General features: G+C 32.5%; 1 protein-coding gene across 3 annotated transcripts in view; it reads right to left on the reverse strand.

Annotated features, from left to right (window-relative positions):
• Positions 1-242: 242 nt before the first annotated feature.
• The window catches only part of Su(dx) (WW domain containing E3 ubiquitin protein ligase suppressor of deltex), a 117,004-nt gene continuing 94,421 nt past the window's right edge, over positions 243-22,825 (reverse strand). For 2 of the 3 annotated variants that reach the window (XM_035374290.2, XM_035374291.2), the window contains 6 exons: positions 21,612-21,771; positions 17,473-17,606; positions 15,635-15,775; positions 11,090-11,210; positions 10,709-10,910; positions 243-1,007 (listed from right to left, as the gene is read on the reverse strand). In XM_035374290.2, the coding sequence (XP_035230181.2) occupies positions 835-1,007; positions 10,709-10,910; positions 11,090-11,210; positions 15,635-15,775; positions 17,473-17,606; positions 21,612-21,771 (931 nt within the window). In that variant the 3' untranslated portion in view covers positions 243-834. Of the gene's footprint in view, positions 1,008-7,848; positions 7,986-10,708; positions 10,911-11,089; positions 11,211-15,634; positions 15,776-17,472; positions 17,607-21,611; positions 21,772-22,825 lie in introns of those variants that run through there. The other variant, XM_035374292.2, reaches the window with a different exon arrangement.

Genomic DNA, 22,825 nt, shown 5'->3' on the forward strand with positions numbered 1-22,825 from the left:
ACAGGTATCAAAAAGGATTTTTTATATCACATCTTCTGTTCTGTAGAACTAGATTTTAAATATAAAACAAATGACTTCTCCCTCATTTATTTAGAGTACGTACACGAACACGTACACGTACACGCACACACACACACACGCACACACGCACACACACACACATATATGTATGTATGTATATATATATATATATAGAGAGAGAGAGAGAGAGAGAAATAAAAGGAATCCTTAACCTCAAAATGTATCAGGAAAAGAATATATTTATTACATAATTTTACAGAATAATACAAGCAGTTGCTGTCTTATACAATTGCAGCTTCTGATCTTTTGATCCATGATTATATTTCCTTTTAATTTACAGAATAGGTCTTAAAATGAACCAAGATATAGGTAACTTCGGAATGTCAATATATTATTGATTTCAGATAAATTACAGATATGTTACCTAAATGCTATACGAAGCCAAAGGCATTCATCATAGCATTTATTGTCTCACACTGCACCTAAATCAACTTGCTTCTGAGAATTAAAGTTGAAAATTACCCATCTTGAGATAATTATAATAAAATATTTCACCATGGCATCTTAGAAATAACCACAGATCCATTACATATTACATGTATGTCATCGTGCTTGTCATCTTCAATGACAGTGAAATTCTTTGCAAGCCTTGGCATGCCTCTGCAGTTTACTGATGATGAGCAAAGAGAAGCAGCCATATCTTTTCAAGTGGCAAACAGTTTTTAAACTTAGTTATCATACTACTTTCAGAGGCATCACATTTTCTTTCGGAAGACATTTTAGATGAAATTAAAAAAGATAATTAGCTTCCACTTATTCTTGTGCAAAACCTTCAGTTTCTTCAATTGCATATGTCAATTTTTCAACAAGCTGCTCGTAACTTTTGTAAGGAGGGAGATCAAGACGATTAAAGCACGTGTGACTCCTTGGAAGCCAAGTCTCTTTACCAACTTTTTCAATACAAAAGCGTTGTGGGCCATTGCTTCCTGTAAATGTCAAAACAACAAAATAAATCTATTATTAACACTCAAAAAACATAAACAAATAAAAACGTTATACAACCCCCACTTAACTAATCAAATTTGGGAAAAGCCAGAAATTCTAGACAGGGTTCCTAATGAAATTCAACCTTTAATTTCCCCAATTTTGCACGACCAAATATGATGAAATAATTTTCAGAATAAAAATGAAATAACAACTCTAAGTCAACGTGGTGGTACATGGTTAAATGCAAATAAAATAAATGTACAGAAGCATTCGCAGACAACTTGTCTATTTCTTCAGCTAGAACTGGAATGGATGCCTTAATTACATCTATAATCTTTTATTAGATTCTGCGGGGTTGCAGCACTCAGAGCCACAGTCCAGGTGAATGAAAGATTGAAAAGTGGTGAATATTTGGCACATAACCTGAAAGATTATATGTACCAAATGAAAAACTGAAAGAAAGGTCACTGTTACAATGTGGCCTAGTGGCGATTTCAATCGCTTCTCTAATTTTGTGCTGAGATTTGGTGATTATTTCAGCCTTCTCACAATCAGTTATTGATTAGGAAACCTCGGCAAAGTATTTGATTAAAGATGTGCTACTTTCTTTTGATAAACTTGTTGGTAGAGAGCCTGGAGATATATTTTTTATACTCAGAAATTCCTATAGACAAATCTACTGAGGTGATATCCGAGTTACCTGATCTTAACAATTTCCAGATAGATGTGGTAACGAAGAGTTTGTAATCACATCTTTCAAACACTAAGTAGATACATGAGGTGTATTAAATAAAAGTTACAATATACTTACAGTTATTTGATGCTTGCATCAACTTTACTTTTCAGAAATGATTGTAGAAGCTTGTTTATTGCTTTTCTTTGTGCGTTTTTCCATAAAATCAGGAAAACATGTATTCTTTTCAACAATTTGTAGTACGTAATTATATTCTGTTTTGCACAAGAAAATCGATAAACAAGCTTCTACATTCATTTACCAAAATGTAAAGTTGTTACCACTGCAAACGTAAATAATTATAAATTTATTGGAGCTTTTACCCGCTACCCAATCACCTCATGCATCTATTCCATGTTCAAAATATGTGGTTACAAACTTTACCATATCCATCTGGAAACTAATAAAATTACATAAACCACACACTGCTACAATAGATACTTTAGGTGTATACATTATCCTGATTTACAATGATGATAAACAAGGAAACTCACTATATCAGCTCAACATCAAGACAACTATAGATAAGAATTGCAAACACACTAAAATTTCAATATTTTGTACACATGGACTGCAATTCTGAATACTGCAACTCTGTGTAAACCAATTAAATGTGACATATGTGATGAAGCCATCTGTTCCAGCTGCAGCTGATGGATGAGGCAGAGAGGTGATCTGCGAATTCTCCAGTACATTTATTTTACATGTGTTTAAACATGATTTCAGCATGTCAATCAAGATTTTGACTCATTTTTAACTTCATTTCAACCACATGTGCAGTTAATTTTCTAATACACTTTCAGAGTAATTATAAGCAACTAAATAATTTTATCCATTTGATGCAAAATACAATAAAATTTTAAGAACATTAAAAAATTCAATTATCTTACTCTATGAGTTCTCATAAGTGAAATATGTATGTAAAAAGCAAGCATCTGTGCTATTAAAAAAAGATCCTGGAGTTTTGAAAAGAAGATATATAACAGTACATCAGTCACAATAAATATTATTCCTTTTCAAAATTAACAGAAAGTAATTACTACATTGGGCTAAAAAATACATTTAATTAAATAAGTAATATTTTTTAAAATCTAAAAACATGTATTAAGATGATTTCAAAATTATTTGCAAGAAAAACATATTTATTCTAGAATAGCTACATAATGCACTCTATAAATTTATTATGCTTTTTTCTTACAATACTCTTTTGATTCTGACTCTTTTCTAATAATATCATTGCGTGCATACAGGTTCATAATAGATTGAAATCACAAGTCCGATAATAATTTAATAAAATTCATTATTATCAACAGAAATATATCAGAACTCTTGAATTCTCCTCTCAGATATTCGTATAAGTGTCCACAATGTTATGTACTATAATTAGTAGTTATTCATCAAACTATTAAAAATGATAAATACAAAGTGTATTTAAAGAGAAAGCTAACTCCAATTTATCTCAGTTCACGCAGAACTAGCAACAACAATTACCAAGCAACTGAGCTGAGATGCTATCTTGCTGGCTTTTTATAGTTTTTAACCGATCGCGTGTGATATTTCTAGCAATTTCTGCTTTTCGAAATTATTGGAAAGCAATAAGACGATGGAATTATGTTTACAGCTAACATAGCAGTCAGTTATTAAGTTTACATTTAACATTCAGTTATATTTCAGTTAACATTTATTCAGATTAAATACAAATTAAAGATATACCCATTTATTAAATGCTAAATGTATAAGCTCTTATATTTTTACTTTTCTGGCATAGCTTTGTGTTAAAATTTGTCTCATACTGCATTGCATGAGGAAATAATACAATTTTAATTGCAATTCTACTAAAATTATATATCTAAATACAAAATTCATAACACTGCCCCCTTCCCAAGTACTGCACATCCCGGGCAGTACAATCCCTGGGCAGGAAGTCATACAACTAAGGCATCAATGCAATAATAAACATTATAGCACAATAACAAACAACATAAACAATAACTGCAATAAGTAGCAAAACAAATCAAGTATTAAATCAATAAATGAGTAAACAAATTTAGAAACAAAAAGGACCATGGTCTTATACTGTTTACATTATATACACTATGGCCACAGAAAGGAGCTAGCTTCTCGTAATGAACAACTTTGAGCTTAGAAATGAATGACTTACGGATCCGAACTATTATGTTGTTCAGCCTATTTAGGACTGTGTAAGGACCATCCCAATGTGACTATAGTTTAAGACCAGAGTCTTTTCCATTGAAGCGCATTTCACAACCACACTTTGTCTCCTTCAATGAATTGATCTCCTGTAGCCCTCGTGACTGAAGGGTAATGCAGGATGGTATCCAAATGAGTTTATCTTTAAATTCTTGAGCTAAATCTTTCCCAATGATGGTAACATTGGCTCCTGCGCGATGGTCATATTGCAAGGAACTCCATCGATATGCCGATTGACAAAGAGTCCATTACTGTAACCACTCATTGCAGAAATCTTGAGTGTTTTAAAATGGGGTTTTTCATTATTGTTCTAACTGTGCTCTGTGAGATGGCCACTAATTTGTTTCTTACGTCCTTGCTGCGGAATGGTCTTATTTTCTGTATCCCAGAGTGTTCTGGAATTCCTCTGGCCTTCAACACCACAGTTCCAGGCCTTCAACACCACTTTAGGGTTTGTTTTTTGTCACTTCTATTCCGTCTTAAGGTACTGAATTGTCTGATGAAATCATCTGTTTTATTTTCTGTGCCTGCAATGTTCTGCAGTTCCATCGTATGTGGCCTTCATTACAATTCCAAACTTTAGAGTCAGTCTGTTATCACTTTCTGTAACAAAGCATTGACTTGTCTGGATAAATCATCTAAATGCGACGTCACTTGATCCACTGGTGTCGGTCTCTACGAGCTTGCTGGGCTGCCTTGAATTTCATACCATACACTAGAGCACTTTAAGTCCTTGACATCCACTATTCGCAGAGCTTTCTGTATTTCTGGATGCCATCGATGAAGTACTGCAGAGATGAGATTTCCCTCATTTCTGTCGGGCATTCCAAGAAGGTGAGATAACACAGCCTTTCAACATGCGTGGTAAGCTCCTGGAGTGTTTACATGGGCTTCTGTTGACAAGATTTTAACTGAAGCCTGCTGCAGTCTTTTAAACATTTCTCTCCAAAGTGCAGCCTCAATGCGCCGGATACAGCTTCAAAATCTAACCTTTGGTTTTCAGGAAGAGTCTGAAGGATATCCGCTGTGTCTGCTTTCACAGAAATGGCATGATGACAGACCTTAGCATGGGAATTCCATCCATTCGCTTGCACTACTATAGAAAATTGTGTCTTATATACTTGCCAAGAGATCTTCCCATCATATGTGGACACACGGAGAGGAATGAGCAAACATTGACAAAAATTTAAAGCCATCAGAATTGCTTCCTGCTGTTGCTTGCATTTCTTTAATGTGTCAACTTCTTTGGTGATGACAACAGAAACTCTGTCTTCAATTTGTTGTTCGATTATGTCCTTGGACAGCAGAAACTCGTTGTTCGATTTTATGTTGGATGGCCGAAACCCTTCCTTTAATTCGTTGCTCCACAGAAGAAATTCTCTCTTCTATTTGTTTTTTCACAGGAGAATCTCTTCCTTCAATGTGTCCAACTTTATTTTCAACAGCATCTATTCTGCCTTCCATAGACTCAAATTTGTTTTCTATTATGTAGGTAATTTCTTTTTTTTTTATTTCCTCTTGCCCTGCCTGAATCTTTTTCTAACTACTTTTATCTCTTTATCGGATACTTCCACCTTTTCTTGAAGAGCAGTCATCTCTTCTTTAACAGATTCTTCTATCTCTTCTTGAGCCACAATTATCTCTTCTTTAACAGATTCTTCTATCTCTTCTTGAGCCACAATTATCTTTTCTTTAAAAGACTCTTGGCTAGCATTCATCTCTTCTTTAACAGAATTTTGGCTAGCTTTCAGCTCTTCTTTAAACGCAGCAAAGGTCATCACCAGCTGTCTTAACTGCTTCTCCATCACTCTTATTACTGGCATTCAATCCCACTTCTGACGCCAAAAATTGTTGAGGGTGTACGGGTTCATAATACATTGAATGCACAAGTCTGATAATAAGTTAATAAAATTTATTCTTATCAACAGAAATATATCAGAACTCCTGAATTCTCCTCATATATATTTGTAGAAGGGTTTACAATATCATGCAGTATAATCAGTAGTTAAACTTCAAACTATTAAAAATTATAAATACAAAGCAACACAAAGTGTATTTTAGGAGAGAGCTAAATTCGATTTATCTCAGTTCACATGGAACTACAACTCAGAACAACAATAACAAAGCAATTGAGCCGAGATGCTCCCTCGCTGGCTTTTTATTGTTTTCAATTGGCCATGCGAGATATTTCTAGCAATTTCCGCTTCTCGAAATAAACGGAAAGCAATAAGATGATTGAATTACGGTTACAACTAACATAGCATTCAATTACATTTATTCAATTTCAATACGAATTAAAGATATACCCATTTATTAAATGTCAAATGCACACAATCTTGTATTTTCACTTTTCCGGCATAGCCTTCTCTTAAAATTTGTCTCATGCTGCATTGCATGGGGAAATACAACAATTTTAATTATAGTTCTACTAAAATTATCTATCTAAATACAAATTTCCTTTTGTATTTCTTCTTTACCTAAAAAAAATTTTCCATCTAATATGATATATCAGGGTTCGTGCACATTTTTGCACACAGAAATTAAGTACTTTTACAGACCATTCATTAATAAAAAAAAATTAAGGACCTATGAGCACATGGGAACTGAATAAATTCAATTAAAATTATTATCTATGCCTGAACTTCACTTTTGTAATACCCAGAGCCGGATTTAGACTTGATACGGCCATAAGCTATTTGAGATATGGGACCACGAGTCTGTTATACTATATTTTAATCTTTTGGAGGCCTCCAAGAAAATGGAAGCCTAGGCTATAGCTTGTATAGCTTATACGTAAATCCTGCACTGGTAATACCATCCTAAAAATAAAATAGATCCGCAAGCAGGATGTATTATTATTAAAACATGAATTAATTAACACAATTATTGATAAGTTTGAGAATAAAATAAACTTTATGAAATTTCCCAAGTAGCATTAAATATTTTACACTCATAATATTTGGAAATATTTGAAAGAAGACAAGTGACATTTTATTTACGTTTTACTAACAGTTAGCTTTATGTTGATTTTTTTTTTTTAAATATCTCATTTTGTCACATAGGTGCACAGTCTAGAGGTTTAATAAATAGCAGGTAGATTTTATGTCATGTAGCATAGGTTAAAATGAGAAGTAAGATCATTAAAAACATGATTCATAAAAAAAGACTGGATGTTGTCACAGCTGCTTGCCTACAGAGACCTGCTGATGGGAAGAAACCTGAAAGGCATTATGTAGGCAAGGTTGGCAAGTTTTGAAAGTCAGTTGGGCTCTGTCTCCCACAGTTAGTTAGTGTCCTTGCTTTGTGTAGAGTTCCAGGTGGTTTTATTAAGCCACTAAAGCACCAGAGGTGATAAGTTATTTTGTATTATTTTAAGTCTCACTAGATGCAAATAAGTTTTACATGAATTTAACAAAACATTCAACAAAATATTTACGTGTCTTTTTAATTTGAAACCTTCCCAGGCATTTTGGATAATTTTTTGCATATCAATTTCCTTCTCTTTAAGCATCTTTTCTAACAATCAGAAATTTGTCTCAATACGCAAACCTAGTGTTCTCACTAGTTTTTGCGTGCTTTATCTCCTAACTTGTCAACCTCTCCACAATGTACTTACTCATAAGGGTTTACTTGATTTGGTAGTCAAATAATCCAACCCTCCCAACAGATAAAGGTTTAAATAAGCCTCTTAGCTCATGGTGATATAATTAAATAAGAACAGTCAAATTCAAACTAAAAATGTGGACTAGTGGTCATTCATTGTGTATAGAAAGAGATCATCATGATGCATGTGGACATAGTGATAAAAGACTATGCAGCTTAATTTTAATTTAAGCTGGCTCAATAACTCTATCATATGACGAAACAGAAATGGGAAAATATAATAAAGGCTGAAATCATAAACAACAGAGTAATTTATATTATAATAACTGTACATATCTTTGTAGAATAATTTTCCTTATGTATTCAGTTTCTTCAATATGATTCCTTTCCATTTTAGAATTTTCGGATTTAAATAAGGATTTCTGTAATTCTAAAAAAAAAAAGTGCGTTTAGAATGTACAGAAAAAGCTGCTAATTTTATATCTTTAGTAATATGTACATTCAGAAGAAATATGAAATATATACGGTAAGGGTCGGTTGCAGAGCTGGTGTGGCAAAATTTTTAGAATTTAGTGACACATCAAGTAACAAAATCTAGAAATGGAAAACTTTTAGAATTTAGAGCAGACATTGGAAGCAAAATTTAGAAAGGCACTATGCAGCAGAATTTAGGATCCACAGAGATTGCATCAGATAGGAGAAACCCTAGCCCTAGCTCTGTGTATGACGCATTAAGACATATTAGATGAATCTTTTAAATTGTAAGTTTTCAATTTTTTATATCTTTTATTCCACGCCTGTCCATGTGATAAATTAGAAGCATTTTTAAAACAATATTTTCCATGCTTGTGTCTAATGAAAAGTAGAGAAAATAAAGGGAATATAAACATGTTAAGATAAAGATTCTAGTATTACAAGTAAAACAGTCAAATATTATGTTTTCACTGCTCTTCAGGACGTTCTCCAAAAAGTAAGAAATTCATTGCAAACTTTCTGTAAAATGCATATATTACGTGTTGATGCCATGCAGACATTTTTTCATTTTGTCACATATTTCTCGAATCTTTTAGAATCATGGGTCTATAAATCTAGCCTTCAAATCCTTCTAACCTTTCCAGGCTGCAATGTGTAAAGAGAAATTACCCTACCAATTCTGTAACAGCAAAAAGCTAGAAATATTTTTTTTTGGGGGGGGGAGTGTAAAATTAATTTTATAGAGAAAACTGATGCATAATCTGAGAACTCGGAATATTCTGAGAAAATTACATGGGAAAAACTTACTATGAAAAAATTAGGAAGAGGATATTTTTAATTCATTACATAGCTAATTTTGTTTTGCTAGCATTATACCTTGTTTATTTTTCAGATTCAAAATATTGTATAAGTTGCCAAAATAGAACTTTATAGTATGACAGAGAAAAATAAAAATGTTTTATTCTTTCTTTAAAAATGTTTTTGCACTTTTAACTTTAACCTCTATCCTTTGAAACCTTCAGTCAAATGCTGCCATCTGTTGAAATGAAGCCGAAATAAACTTCTCACGATATATATTCGGTTATAACAATACGGTGCACTCAAAAAAAAAAAAAAAAAAAAAAAAAAAAAAAAAAAAAAAATTAGCCTGAGTAATATTAGGGCGTGACATTTTGGAATACCAGTGCCGGGTATGACAGTTAAAAGGATAAAAGCTTTTCATGAAACCTTCAGTCGAATGCTGCCATTTTTTGAAATGAAGCCGAAATAAACTTCTCACGATATATATTCGGTTATAACAATACGGTGCACTAAAAAAAAATTAGCCCGAGTAATATTTGGGCGTGACATTTTGGACTATATATGTCAGTGAATCACCAAAAATGTTCCTTCAAAATGCTAATTCACACTCAAAATGGCAGCCATAAAAACAGACAGAAATTTCAGATGAATAAAATTAAGGAAATTCTGCCGATTTGGGCCAAAATTCAGGATAAAAGGACCAAAAATCGATTCCAAAAAAACTTAAGGACCTTTAAGGACTCTTAAGGACCTTACGGACCCTGTATATACTTTACTTTCATATTAGTCAAATATTGCTGCTGGACAGTTTTAAGAAATGTTACCAACTTTTTATCCCCCATGCATCTTTTTTATAATATTAGGTATACCTCCTACTGCTTCTACTACATAATGAGCTACATGCTGTGACTACAATTTACTTTAACCAATATACCTAATTTTATTTCTATATGAATATAGCTTCAAAGTAAATATTTAATTTTCTTTTTATGCGTGTCATTCTGATTTAACACAAGTACCAGGTCAATTCCTAAGAAACTTTTTATCTAAATCCTCAGAAAACAATTTTTACTGACAAAATACGAGCATGCACAAACAGACTGCATAATAACTGGAGAAGAAGGAAGTACCTCGCCACAATATTCAAGTTGAAGATAGCCTCTTACACAGAATTATATAACAGCATAACCAAAACATGAAACCAATGGCTAATAACTGAATTCATGTGTAAAACAACTGAAACAGCAGCAGAGGAAACTAGGGCCGGGTTTGCTCAACAGATCATGGATGAATTTCATTAATATTCTTAGATATAATGAGTTTTTAATTTTTTTTTTTTTTCCGTGTGTTCTTCAGAAACATATCTATCATTTAAAAACAGAGTTAGATATACTGTTTAAGAGCAAGTTTCCACTAATAAAGTACTACATTCTGTAACTGCATTTCTACATCAAGAATTCAGTGATAAACTGTTACATATTTTTAATGAGAGCAGTAAATAACAATTCAGTAATGGGTGGCATGGGTTGATAAAACTGCACAAGATAAGAGATTGATAAAATGTGTTGCACAATAAAGATTACTTTTTCATTTGCTTTTCTTTTTGCAAGGTCTATTTTGCTTACTGGTAATTATTTAAAACACAAACTTTTTTATTTGAATGTAATGATCAATAATTTGTTTAAAAAAATTTCATGACTTTTTACTTTAAAGTTTGTATTTTCCCTTTTACTTCTTTATTTCTCTAATTTCTTAAGTCTGTGTGAATGCTGCAAAATGAAATTTTCGACAGGAAAAGCAATAATAAAGAATATACTCTCTCTCTCTCTCTAAAGAAAAAAAAAAAAAAATATTAAAAGAAATAACTAATCAACATACCCATTAGTTCTGCAAAGCCACCAACTGGTACTCGGCAAGTACCAGTTACAAACTGCAACAAGCGAGCTCGTTTTTCATTATCCATTTCTCTCACGAACTGCCAAAACCATATTATTTGTTTCCCAGTACGTGTATAATGTCTGTAAATAGTATTACGTTGCCAATCTTCAATGTCAATTTCTTGCATACCACACAGCATCAGCTATGGCATAAAAAGATTAATATATAAAACTTAAGATAAAATACATGCATATAAAGTATAAAATTTTTTATTCTATACTCTAGAAGATTTACTTTAACTGATACAAATCAGATTAAAAAACTGAAATTACTTTAGAAGGACAATTTTGATGCATGAAAAAATATTTGCAAAAACATTACCTCCAATTCCCTCTCATCAAAATAATGTAGCCATTCTAGTGGCAAAACTTCATTAAATCCATCCAGGAATGATTTTGTTTGTTCTTCTTGACCACGAGAGAATCGCCAATCAGTCATCAACCTGTTTAAAAATATTATCATTTCAGAGTTAGATTATTCATGAAGAGCTTATTTGTTTAAATTACTGAAAAACAACAAAGTTTCATTTTTCACTAAATGCAACACTTCCACATGAAACAAATTCTCCTAATTTTAGGTTATTCCTGTAAATAACAATTCACCGGCAATGCTCCATTGTAGGCAACCACAGCCACGCTATTCAGTATCGTGGTTAGTGATATGACTGCCATATTGTATTGTTGGGCCGAGGTTCAAATCCTTACAAAGAATTGAATGTTTATAAGCAAGCCTATGTGGCAGACAGGTATTTAAAATATTAGCAAGCCAGAAGTCCCCTCAAGATATCTGATAGCTGGGCAAGAAGGGTGGAAGGCCCTTGAATTTGTTTTCTTGTGTTTTCTCAGTCAAATTTTGGGCATCACTTGTACATCTAGTTTAGTGCGGACAAAATCTAAAAAACCACTGTTGAGGCTCTGGTGTGACATCCCCTTCTTGATGTTTTATTCTGTAGGCTATAACCTAAACACTGAAATTTCTGAGTTGACAGATTAAGTTCCTTAAATAGTTTTGTGCTGATTTTACCAAGCACTCAGTTGCTGGTTGAAACAACAACCCTCCCCCATCCCCCAAAAAAACTTGTGTTCAAAGACAAAAATACTGCTTATTTTACAAATTTCAGAGAGCAAATTATGCACTAAACAATATAAACGAATTACTTTCTGAGAATAGACTATTTTTTAGAAAGTCATATGAAAGTGATTTTATATAAGTGTACTGTAACATGCAGATGATTTTATTTACTGAAAACACAAATTTCCTGTTAAAGAAAAATTAGCTTATGGATTTAGCAACAGTTATTATTAGTTACACACCTCTTCCTAATAATAAAAACAGTGCCTAAAATTTTAAACTTATTCAAATGATACAAGGAGATGCAAAATATTTTAACATTTCCTAAATTGAAAATTTCAATACAAAATGTATGTAATGACACAGTAATTTGACACTTTATTTACCAGGGACAAACATCAAGTGCAAATGAATTCTTTCATGGTGAAAAATAATTTACTTACAATGAAAAGAATGTGAATCTCAAACATAATGATGGATTACCTTAGAAACAGATTACAAATATGCACTTAATTAAATTCACATTACTATTAAATATACAAAATTGTACCACTTCATACTACCATGATTCTATAAAATATTTTAGCTACTACTTTTTAATTAATTTATTGTATAGACTGAATACAAATTGCTTTAATTAAAATATTTTATTTTCAAAATAATAAATTTTTTTTCATAAATTAATCCACTTTATTTACAATGAAGTCTTTTTGCATTAAATTCACCATGAAATTAAATGTTCACTTTAGCTTATGTAACATAAAGCTCCTTTTTTGGATAGAACAGACAAGATGACATGAAGGTAGTGGCATTCATACCAGACAATTATCCACTAGTTACACTCAAATAACAATAATAATAAAAAAATTAGCTTTACCTTCACAATGAAAATATTTTATTCAAAAGTATAATTCATTATGAATCCTGACCTAGTAAACACTAAACTATGAAGTTTCATTAAAGTTTTCCTTAAATTAACCCATTTTTATTCATATTTATAATAACTCTTTTTCCCCCCCACTGAACTCGCCATGAAAATAAATGATTACTTCAATCAATTTACAAAAATATTTTCCCCCTTTTTTGATAGGATGTTTATATGCAAAACCTGCAATAAATTGCCACTATACTACTACACAGAAAGATTTACTGTTTCATGAGATTGTACAATTCCACTGTCCATGAAACTTGTAGTATAAGTAAGGGATTTTGGTTAGTTCCCATATCCATCTCCTTTGAAATATGCCTTTTTTTTAATTACAATATTTGCCAGCTTATAAAATTAAGACTTCACAATATGCAATATATACTGCCTTCCAAAAGTTAAGTAAGCATGTTTTTGGTGTCTAATTTGAGAATGAAGCAACACAGAAACAAGAAATTTACAGGACGTGTTCAACACAAACATGAATTACAACAAAAAAATGCACTATTAGCAGAGAAATCCAGTCCTGGAGAAAGAGTATATCACAGTTTTTTGAGGAAAAATAGAGTGATAAGATTACAAAGATGGGCTCTAATACGGAAAGTGCCCATCTCTAGCTGCAATACATTGGTGGCAGCAAAGTTCCATGCTGTCGATTATGTTGTTGGTCAGTAAAGTGGGAGCAACAACCAGACCCGGAGTAATCCTTGCTCAAGCTCATCTAAAGACCTTGGAGGAGGACTTAAAGCAGCAACCTGTCTCAAAAGGTAGCCACAAAGATGCTCTATCAGATTCTGATCTGGGGATTAAGCTGGCCATTCCATCCACTCCATACCATGGCCCTCAAGATATTCTTCAGCAACCCAAGCTCGATGTGGTTGCACGCTGTTGTCTATCAGAAGAAATGCAGGACCAACAGCAGCGGCATATGGGCAGACATATTGATCAAGGATCTTGTCTTGATATATCTCACACTGGTCAAAGTTCTTCCACTGAATACATGCAGGTCAGTGTGACCACTGAGAGATCTCAGCCCAAACCATTATTCCACCTCTGTAACCATTTCTTTCCAGAATGTCGGATTGGTTGCATCTGGTGCGTTATTTCCTCCAGATCAGCTGACAACCTGAATCACTCTCCAATGTGAACCTGGACTCGTCTAAGAAGAGAACAGATGCCCATTGTTGACTGATCCAGGAGATGCATTCTCTTGCCCAACATAAACGGGCATATCTGTGTCCTCGGCTCAAGGGGACACAAACAAATGGTCATCTTGCCTACAGACCTGTATTGTGCAGGCATCTGCACAGTGTAGTAGCAGAGATTCTTGTTCCTGTTGCCACTAAATGATCAGCCATGAGCTGAGTCCTAGTAATGCTACTTTTTTGGGTAGAAACAGCTAAATAAAAGTCTCTCGGAGGTGTTGTAACTCTAGGTCTGCCTGGAACATGTCATCCAGACACAGAATCATCAGATTCAAACTGATTCCATAGTTGGTAGACCACACTACGAGACACTGAGATGTTTAGCAGCATCAGCTTGTGACATCCCCATTCCCATCCATCCGATCACCTGCCACAAATTGGGCAAACGACTTCTCTTGGACATTGATAAGACTCTCCTAGTCCACGAAACTGTAATAACAACTAAAGATCAACATTTGCGAAAATAATTACAATTTTTGCAAATATTTTATTAAACCAATTTGCAATTTTTGCAAATATTTTATTTATTATTACTGTCATGATATGAATTGTGAATTTAAATGTTACTGACAATTTTGTAATGGTAAGCTTTGAAAAACATGCTGTTCCTTAACTTTCGGAGAGCAGTGTTTTAACACTCTAAGAAATGACTTTCAAGTTCATTCACACAAACTGACAAAACTTTAGACATGACTCTAAGCTTAAGAGGTAATATGACAGGTTCTTCTTTTTAAAGAGTAAAAGTATTTTTATTTTTGGACATGACATTTATTTAGAAGGTTGAAGTCATTTTTATAAATCAAAATAACAAGTCTACGGTTGATTTTTGGATAGTTTAAGTTAGAAGTGCTGTCTTTCATCTATTACCATGACACACATTAACTGCAATTTACGGCAAATTTACATAATGCACTTTTCAAATTTTCCACTTATTATGCACTGCAAGCATTGCAAATTTATATTTCTATCAAAATTTTGACACTTTATAAAATGTCTGTCTTTTTTATGATAGTAAAATGATGATTAATAATATCAGATGCACACGTATTTCACTTATATGTAATGATGTAAGGCTATGAATTTTAATCTCTTAATTCACTTTGAAAACTATAAATCTGTTTATAACTATTAATTACTTGTTACATTCATGGCATTTTCTATTCTTAATGATTTATATTTTTAGCTGCAATCAAAGAAAACTCAAATACTCAAACAGTTTAGTGAACTTTACAGAACTTCAAAAACAATTTACATTTATTTAGATTAACAAAATTCTACACATTAAACTTGAGTCAAAAATAACACACTGAATAACAATTACTGATGGCGTTAAAGCAACAAGAATCAGGATAGTATTCTTAAATTCACAGGACTAATTTCAAAGGATTAAATATATAAATTTCTTCAGCAGCAGAAATGCAAATGGCAAAAGAGAAACCTAGGTTCAGGTGATTCTCATTGTTATCATCTGAGCACAGGCTTCTCTTTCATAATTTGCACTTCTGCAGCTGAAGAACATTCCATATTTAAACCTTTGAAACTAGTCCTGCAAATTTATGAATATTAAGCTGATTCGTGCTGCCTTAATACCTCCAATAATTTCAAATATTACTTTAACATAAAAATATCAGTGCAAATTTTCAAACAAAATGCAAAAAGTCATACCTCAAATACTCATCTTTGTTTTCCTCAGTAACACGCAATTCTCCACCACCAGGTTTTAATTCATGTGATTGAATTTGACCAAGGATTTCAAAATCAACACTAAAATACAACTCTAAGCCACATTCTTCTATATTATTTTCTCTGAAAAATAGTTACATAGACATATATTTTCACTTTAATTCTGAATTTTTTTGAGTTATTTTATGATATATCAGATATAAATAACACTAAATAAAGCAAATTCAAATGGACAGAAGGGAAATAGAATTGATAGTTAATTAAAAAATTGTAAAAAATTTACAATTATTGTAATATTGGAACAGCTTTTGTAAAAAAAAATGGGGGGGGGAGCACTTTTAAAACCTGACAGATATATATGGTGATTAAAACTGATTCAAAATGCACAGCACAGCCAAGACTGCTCTGGGAAGAAAATACTTGGGACATTTATTCTCTGCATTTCTTGCCATATTCTACTATATGTTATATAACTTGATGCATTTGCTTAATTAAAAAAAAAAAAATTGAGATTGTAAACTATACACAAAACAATTTAAATTTAGTACAATCTCTCAAAGTCTGTATGGCCAAATTCTTATATTGATTCATCTGCCAAACTATTTTAAATTCAGTATTATAAAACACAAACAGCATTTCTTAGACAGTAAACTGTTTCAAAACCAGCTTTAATATTAAAGAAAACTTAAACATAGACTGGAATTAATTTTATGAACATAAGAAATTATGAATGCATTACAAAAAATATTCTGCACTACAGCTTCTTGAAAGAGAAAGACTTACGCCATATTCTCCTGAAATGCATAATTATTCCTCTAAATTAATGTGAATCTAAGGTTGAATTTTACTTAATGTTAAAAGTTTACAAGAAAGGTAACTCACAGTGAAAAACTGTTGAATGTGACGGGGCTTTATTTAAAAAAAAAAAAAAAAATCTTACTCCCCCAATAATACAATAATAATAAAGTGACAAAACTTTCTATGGGAAATAGAGCTACTAATTACCTAAATTTTTTAAACTGTGATAACCTCTGTTAGTGAAGGGACAATACATTCAATACATACTACATCATACAATTTATCTCCTTTATAACATTTTAAATTAAATGAACAATTTTTAAAGAAAAATATTAGCTTTTTTCTAGAATCTTGTGCTTTAATTTTTCTCTTCAAATCTTTCTTTTGGCCAGATATCTTACTGTTTAATAATTACTTATAGTCATTAAGAAGACTATCCCTTTCCACAATTTCCAGGTTTTCCACACAGTTTTAAGCATCTAAATATGTCCTAGCACCATTTTGAATGTAAAGAATTTAAATGCATTTAAATTCTGTTGAAATTTTAATGAACATTTAACTAAATAATGAAGCGTAGGATTTGAAATTCATATTTTCTTTCAGCTAAAGCTTTTATTAACTGAATTTTTTTCTGTCTTTTCAATTTTAGTTCACAGAAGTTTGACTGTATAGTGAACAAATAATGAATTTAATCAAAACTAATTGGTATAATTATACATACTGAAACAAGTGAAATAGGAATTTGATAAAATTTCTTGAATATCAATTTAAAATAGCCAAGAAACTGAATCTCACAAATATGTAATTAATGTATCAGTAATTAGACTGTTAAAGTAACTATATGTGTGGTTATTCAGTCCTGATTTTGAAAACAAATATAAAATAAGATCAGAACATTTACATGATTAGACATTTCAGACATTTTGCTATATTCATGCACAGAGTTTTCTTTTATAAAGTATTCAGTATTTATGAATGGAATCATTGTAATCACAATAAATTATAATAAAAACAAAACTCACTTTATCCAAACAAGTGAGTTATAGAATTCAGGATCAATGGATTCTATATCTTTCATAGTTAATTTCTTTCCTAGCATTCTCTTGTAAAATGGTAATGTGAAGCCACTATATATGAATTTTCCATGAAATAATGCCTGTTAAAATAATTTTATGTTTACAAAAACATAGGAAAAATAAAAGCATATGGCAAAAACAATGAATAAGTATAGATTTTTTTTTTCTTGCATCACTAAAAATTCAGACTTTTAAAATCAGATATAACTGCTTTTTTTCAACAAAATTTTGCTAAAACCTTAAAAGTATGAATCAATACCGAGTTATTATAAAAATACTCAGAGAAGCTAATCTTATTTTTAAAAGTAATTTAAACAATACAATGATAGATATTGAAGATCAGTCATGTTTTAAAAAATGCATTGTATATTCATTTAAATCACCAAAATTATAATATGTAAACTTTAATAATTACCTAAAAGCTACAATAAAAATGAATAAACATAAAACTCAAACTTTCTGCTAATTAAATGAATATATTTATCGAGTTTATACATGGAAACATTTTTGCCTGTAGACAGGCCCGCACTGACAATAGGTCCAAGGTCGTGCGGCGCATGACGAAGCCGAGTCAAAAAGGCATCGTGCAATCATTAAAACAAGCAGTTCGCCTAATTGCCTGTCTGAGCAGTAAAATTCTTGTCTTATTTGAACGCCCCTCCAGGGTCAGCTCAGGTAAAACCTGGGAAGCTACTGATTAGGATGTGTACCTAGGCAGTCACGGCCACGCATGTTTAAAATCAGTCTCCCCAGGACTGGAGTCATCGATAAAGATGGCTGTTTCAGGCTCAGCAGGGGCTATATGGCATTCTTATCTGGTTGTGGTTGAGCTATATAGTCAGATATTCATGGTTGTCTGGGGCAAAACACCCCGTCAGTGGAGTTAGCAAATTCAGCGAGTCTTTAAACAGCTTGAGGTTTCCAATGGGCACTGGAGCCTCAAAACTGCATATTCATATCCTTCCATGGTTTCCCCTGGGGTGTCTAAAGCCGACATCTGCATACCATGACATAATGTTAGCAGACCAGATTGGTGGCTCGGTCTGTCTGACAGTGTTTAAGTGACTTCGTTCTGCGGTCCGGCATTGGGGGTCCCTGTTGATGGCAGATGTTTTTATCATCCCTTCAGAACCAGGATGTGGAATGTGCATTGCTAAGTGTTCCTGTCGACTCAGCTTAGTCTTAGCTTGTCCGATAGGTTAGCGGCCTCTTGGATCGCCTCTAGGGGTTGTGGCGTTTAAACTGTGTTAAGGCAGCCTCGAACTTGCCAGGTCTAAAAGCCCCTTCCCGCTAGCATACTGTCGCATTTGACTGAAAGGTATAACCACGGCAGGAGTTCATCTCTGGTGTTCTCTTATTATTTGAATGTGAAAATACATGATGCCGATGCATATAAGTAGTATATGTAAGGGTAGACGCATTCGACATATTTCTTAATCCTTATTTTGTGTCTACTGTTGCAATAGTAGTAATTTGTGCAACATTTATCATTTTTGTGATTGCTTGTTGTCATTGTTCTTTTACATAAAAAAAGTTAAGTGCAGTTACAGATTATGTTAAACATAGGTAAACTTTTTAATTCAGAAAAGCAACGATCTGAGCATAATTACTCAAAAAACTCTTTACCTCTTATGTTTGAACCATTGTCATATTCTCGGCCATGTAAACATTTAATGGATTTATAATAATTTATGGCCATTAAACTAACACATTTAGTTTCTAGATTTTCAACTCTATTAGACAATAGCATTTACACCATAAAAAATTCAATAGAGTTTGTAAAAAAGATTAAAAACATTTCTCCTAGTAATTTACTCATGGTTTCTTTTGATGTAAACTCATTATTTACCAATGTCCCAGTGGAGGGTGCATTAAGATGTCCAGAAACCAGACTTCGCGAATTTCATTTCTCTTGCATCGAAATTGATGAGCTAATTTCTCTCACTCAACTCTGTTTGAAACAAACACATTTTGTTTTCCAAAATAAATATTACAAGCAAACTGAGGGATTAGCCATGGGAAGCCCCCTCAGTCCCATCCTGGCTGATATCTACATGCATTATTATGAATCAAAATTGTTTGAAACTTTAAACTTCCCGGCATGGTTCCGCTACGTAGACGATACTTTTATTCTGTTTAAAGGTAATAAAGATGATTTAAATAAAGTTCTTTCAACAATGAATTCTATTGATCCTGCTATTCAGCTCACTTTTGAACTTGAGACTTGCAATTCTCTTCCGTTTATCGACATTCTGGTCACACGTAACACATCCAACTTCAGTACTACGTTTTACCGTAAACCTTCATCGGTTTGCCTTCCACCACACTTTAAATCATGTCTTCCGACTAAACAAAAGTTATCTTCATTTTATTCCTGTTTTCTGTGCTCTTCAAGTTTGCTCCTCCAAACTAGCCCTTGATGCAGAACTAAATTATTTAAAAGCAATAGCTATTGACAGGGGCTTTTCACCCAACATTATTAATCAAGCAGTTAAAAAATTCTCATCTCAATACACTAAAAGGCACACTCTTGTTTTAGGAGATTATAAAAATTCTGTTGTCATTCCCTTCTTTCCATCAATTAGCTATAAAGTTGCACATATTTTGCAGAAATTTAACTTTCGGGTTGTTTATTCTCCCATCAATAAAATTCAGAGTTCCATACTCAAGGACCCCATTCCGGATATGAATTCCTGGGATATTTATAGGATTCCTTGCCAGTGTGGTTTAATTTACATTGGCCAAACTAAAAGAGCCTTAAAATTTAGCGTCAAAGGAACATGAGGCATATGTTAGAAAAAAGGAAACACAGAAGTCTTCTGTTGCTCAACATTGTTGGTCCGAAAACCACACTTTCAATTTTTCTGCTGCCAAAATTATTCAAAAAACATCTTCCATTGGAGAACTGGATCTTCTAGAGGCATTTCACATTCATAAAAATCTTTCTGTTCTAGTTAACGATCCTAATTCCAATCCAAATTTGCCTTCGGCCTTTAAAGAAATTATGTTTTAGTTCAGGTTTCACCAACAGATGGCGCCACTTGCTTATTCTTGTCCAGGCTTTCTTATCTAATCATTATTTCCTATCTTGTTCATTTGCGGTTTTGCAGCTAAGGATGGTGGTTTGGTAAAACCATTGAAACTAGTCCTGTGAAAGTTTTGTAAATATAACGCCGATTTTTGTTGTTTGACTTTTGAATTAATATTTATACTTGTTTTTATTACATTAAATGATTATAAGAGAAGAACTTGACATTAAGCATGAGTCTACAGCAGAAATGCTCACTGATATTTTAACAAAGTATGTAGGAAGGGGGAAATTCTAGCAAAATGGATGAATCTACTAAGTCCTGAATTTTACAATTTTAACTAACACATTCCCCCCCCCCCCTTTTCAACTCTGTAAGATAGAGTGTTGAAAATCTGCATTCCTCCTTGCAGCTGTGCAGTGTTGAAAATGATCAGAAGTGCAATGTTATATAGTCCTATCTAGAAGACAGAGCTGTGACTTTCTAGCCTATCCTGATGTGGCTATCCATGAGGTTACTGTCGTGGCTGTAGCTGTGGTTCTCTCCATCTGGTGATGCATGGTACGTTGATACGTATATAACTGTCAAAAGCAGGAATGACAATTGGAGCCCTTTAGAACATGACATTCCAGTCCAGGCCTTATCTGGTATAAATCAACGTTTTGACTCATAGTCAAGTACCTGATGATGGATATCATTCTAAGTAAACCCAGTTGATATGATGCAGAAGCTTTCATTGTCAAGTCATAATATGTTAACTCATCTTGCTTTTTTCATATGTCATAGATTGACAAACACTGTTTATCAAATAAGTCTAGGAAAAGTACCAATTAGACTTTTGTTATTCACTTAAATCTAATGTTCTTTGGTGGGAAAAACTCCTATTACTATCGCTCTCAATGTTTTCAAATAAAAGTACAAAAAGAAATTTAGCTAATATAATAAATGAGTTTGTTAATCTAAATCTAAAGTTACTGCAGTACTTTGAATATAATCTTATTTCTAGCATTGGTAAATTCTAATAAAATTCTAGAAAAACAAAATTACCAAACTTACCATTGCTATGAACCGACCAATAAACCTGAAGTACAGAAGATGGTCTGGATTAACAGATGATGCTGGGTTTATTTGAAGGCTATAGTTATTCTTCCCAGCATATTCAAATAAGCAATACATAGGATTTAAGACTTCATGTGATAAAAGGAAAAACCACTCCCTAAACAACAAAAGTAAAATAAAATAAATAAAGACATTGCATTAAATATCTAAAAATTTTTTACTCTAATACTTATCTCCAAATAATTTCAAATAGACAAGAATATTAAGAAGAAAAGTGTTAGACACTTTGTAAACATAAATAAAAAATTAAAATATTAGTTTACATTTTTTCACAAATACGAGCAAATCTGAATACTGTTCCCAGATTTTTTTTTCCTAAACAAACTGGAAGTTGTCAAATAGTTTATTTCTAAAACCAGAGCTAAAGAGAGAGTCCTTGTAGAGGCCTAAACCCTCTTGATTCAGGTATGCTTAACACTTCCTCTCTACGTATTTCAGATGCTAGCTTGTCATGATTATGATATACATAGAAATTAATTACTAAAAATGGACATCTATTCAAATTCTATAAAATTTAAATTTTTATGTACTCATCATAATAGATACAAATGAATTATTACAGTCAAAAGTCGTTAATTCGGACATCCATAATCCATAATGATCTATAATCCGTACCTCAAAGCTAAAAACTTTCTGCGCATGCGCCGCGTTGACACATGCGTATAGGCGTTTACGCATGCGCGTAAGACCTTTACGACTGTGCATATTCGTGTGCACAAGCGCTGCTGACCAGCTTACTCTTCTTCTCTTCGAAAGCAGTTTTTTAGCTCATGTTTCTATCAGTATACATACATTTTTAGAGTACAATTAATTCATTTAATTTTATACTGATATTTATTAAATAAGTTAAGAAAATTTATATTCATTTTTAATAATACAAAGCTGTTAGAATTCAGATCACTTTTTTCTTACTATAAATTAAATAAATGTTGGTATTTACATTAATGAGATAGATAAGCATACTGATTCTCGTGCAGCTGTTTATTGTTTGGATGCTAAGCTTGAGGTTGCGACATACACCGAGTCGATTTCTGTGCTTTGCTTTAATTTGAATTAATGATGAAAATACTTTCTGACACAGATACATAGAAGCAAACTGAATTATAATTTTTAAAGCATAGTTGTGTAGTTTCACTGGACTATTTATTGTA

Source organism: Stegodyphus dumicola, chromosome 10 (assembly GCF_044657685.1).
Source record: "Stegodyphus dumicola isolate Sdum_Otavi_A_Nest chromosome 10, ASM4465768v1".
NCBI classification, from domain to species: Eukaryota; Metazoa; Arthropoda; class Arachnida; order Araneae; family Eresidae; genus Stegodyphus; species Stegodyphus dumicola.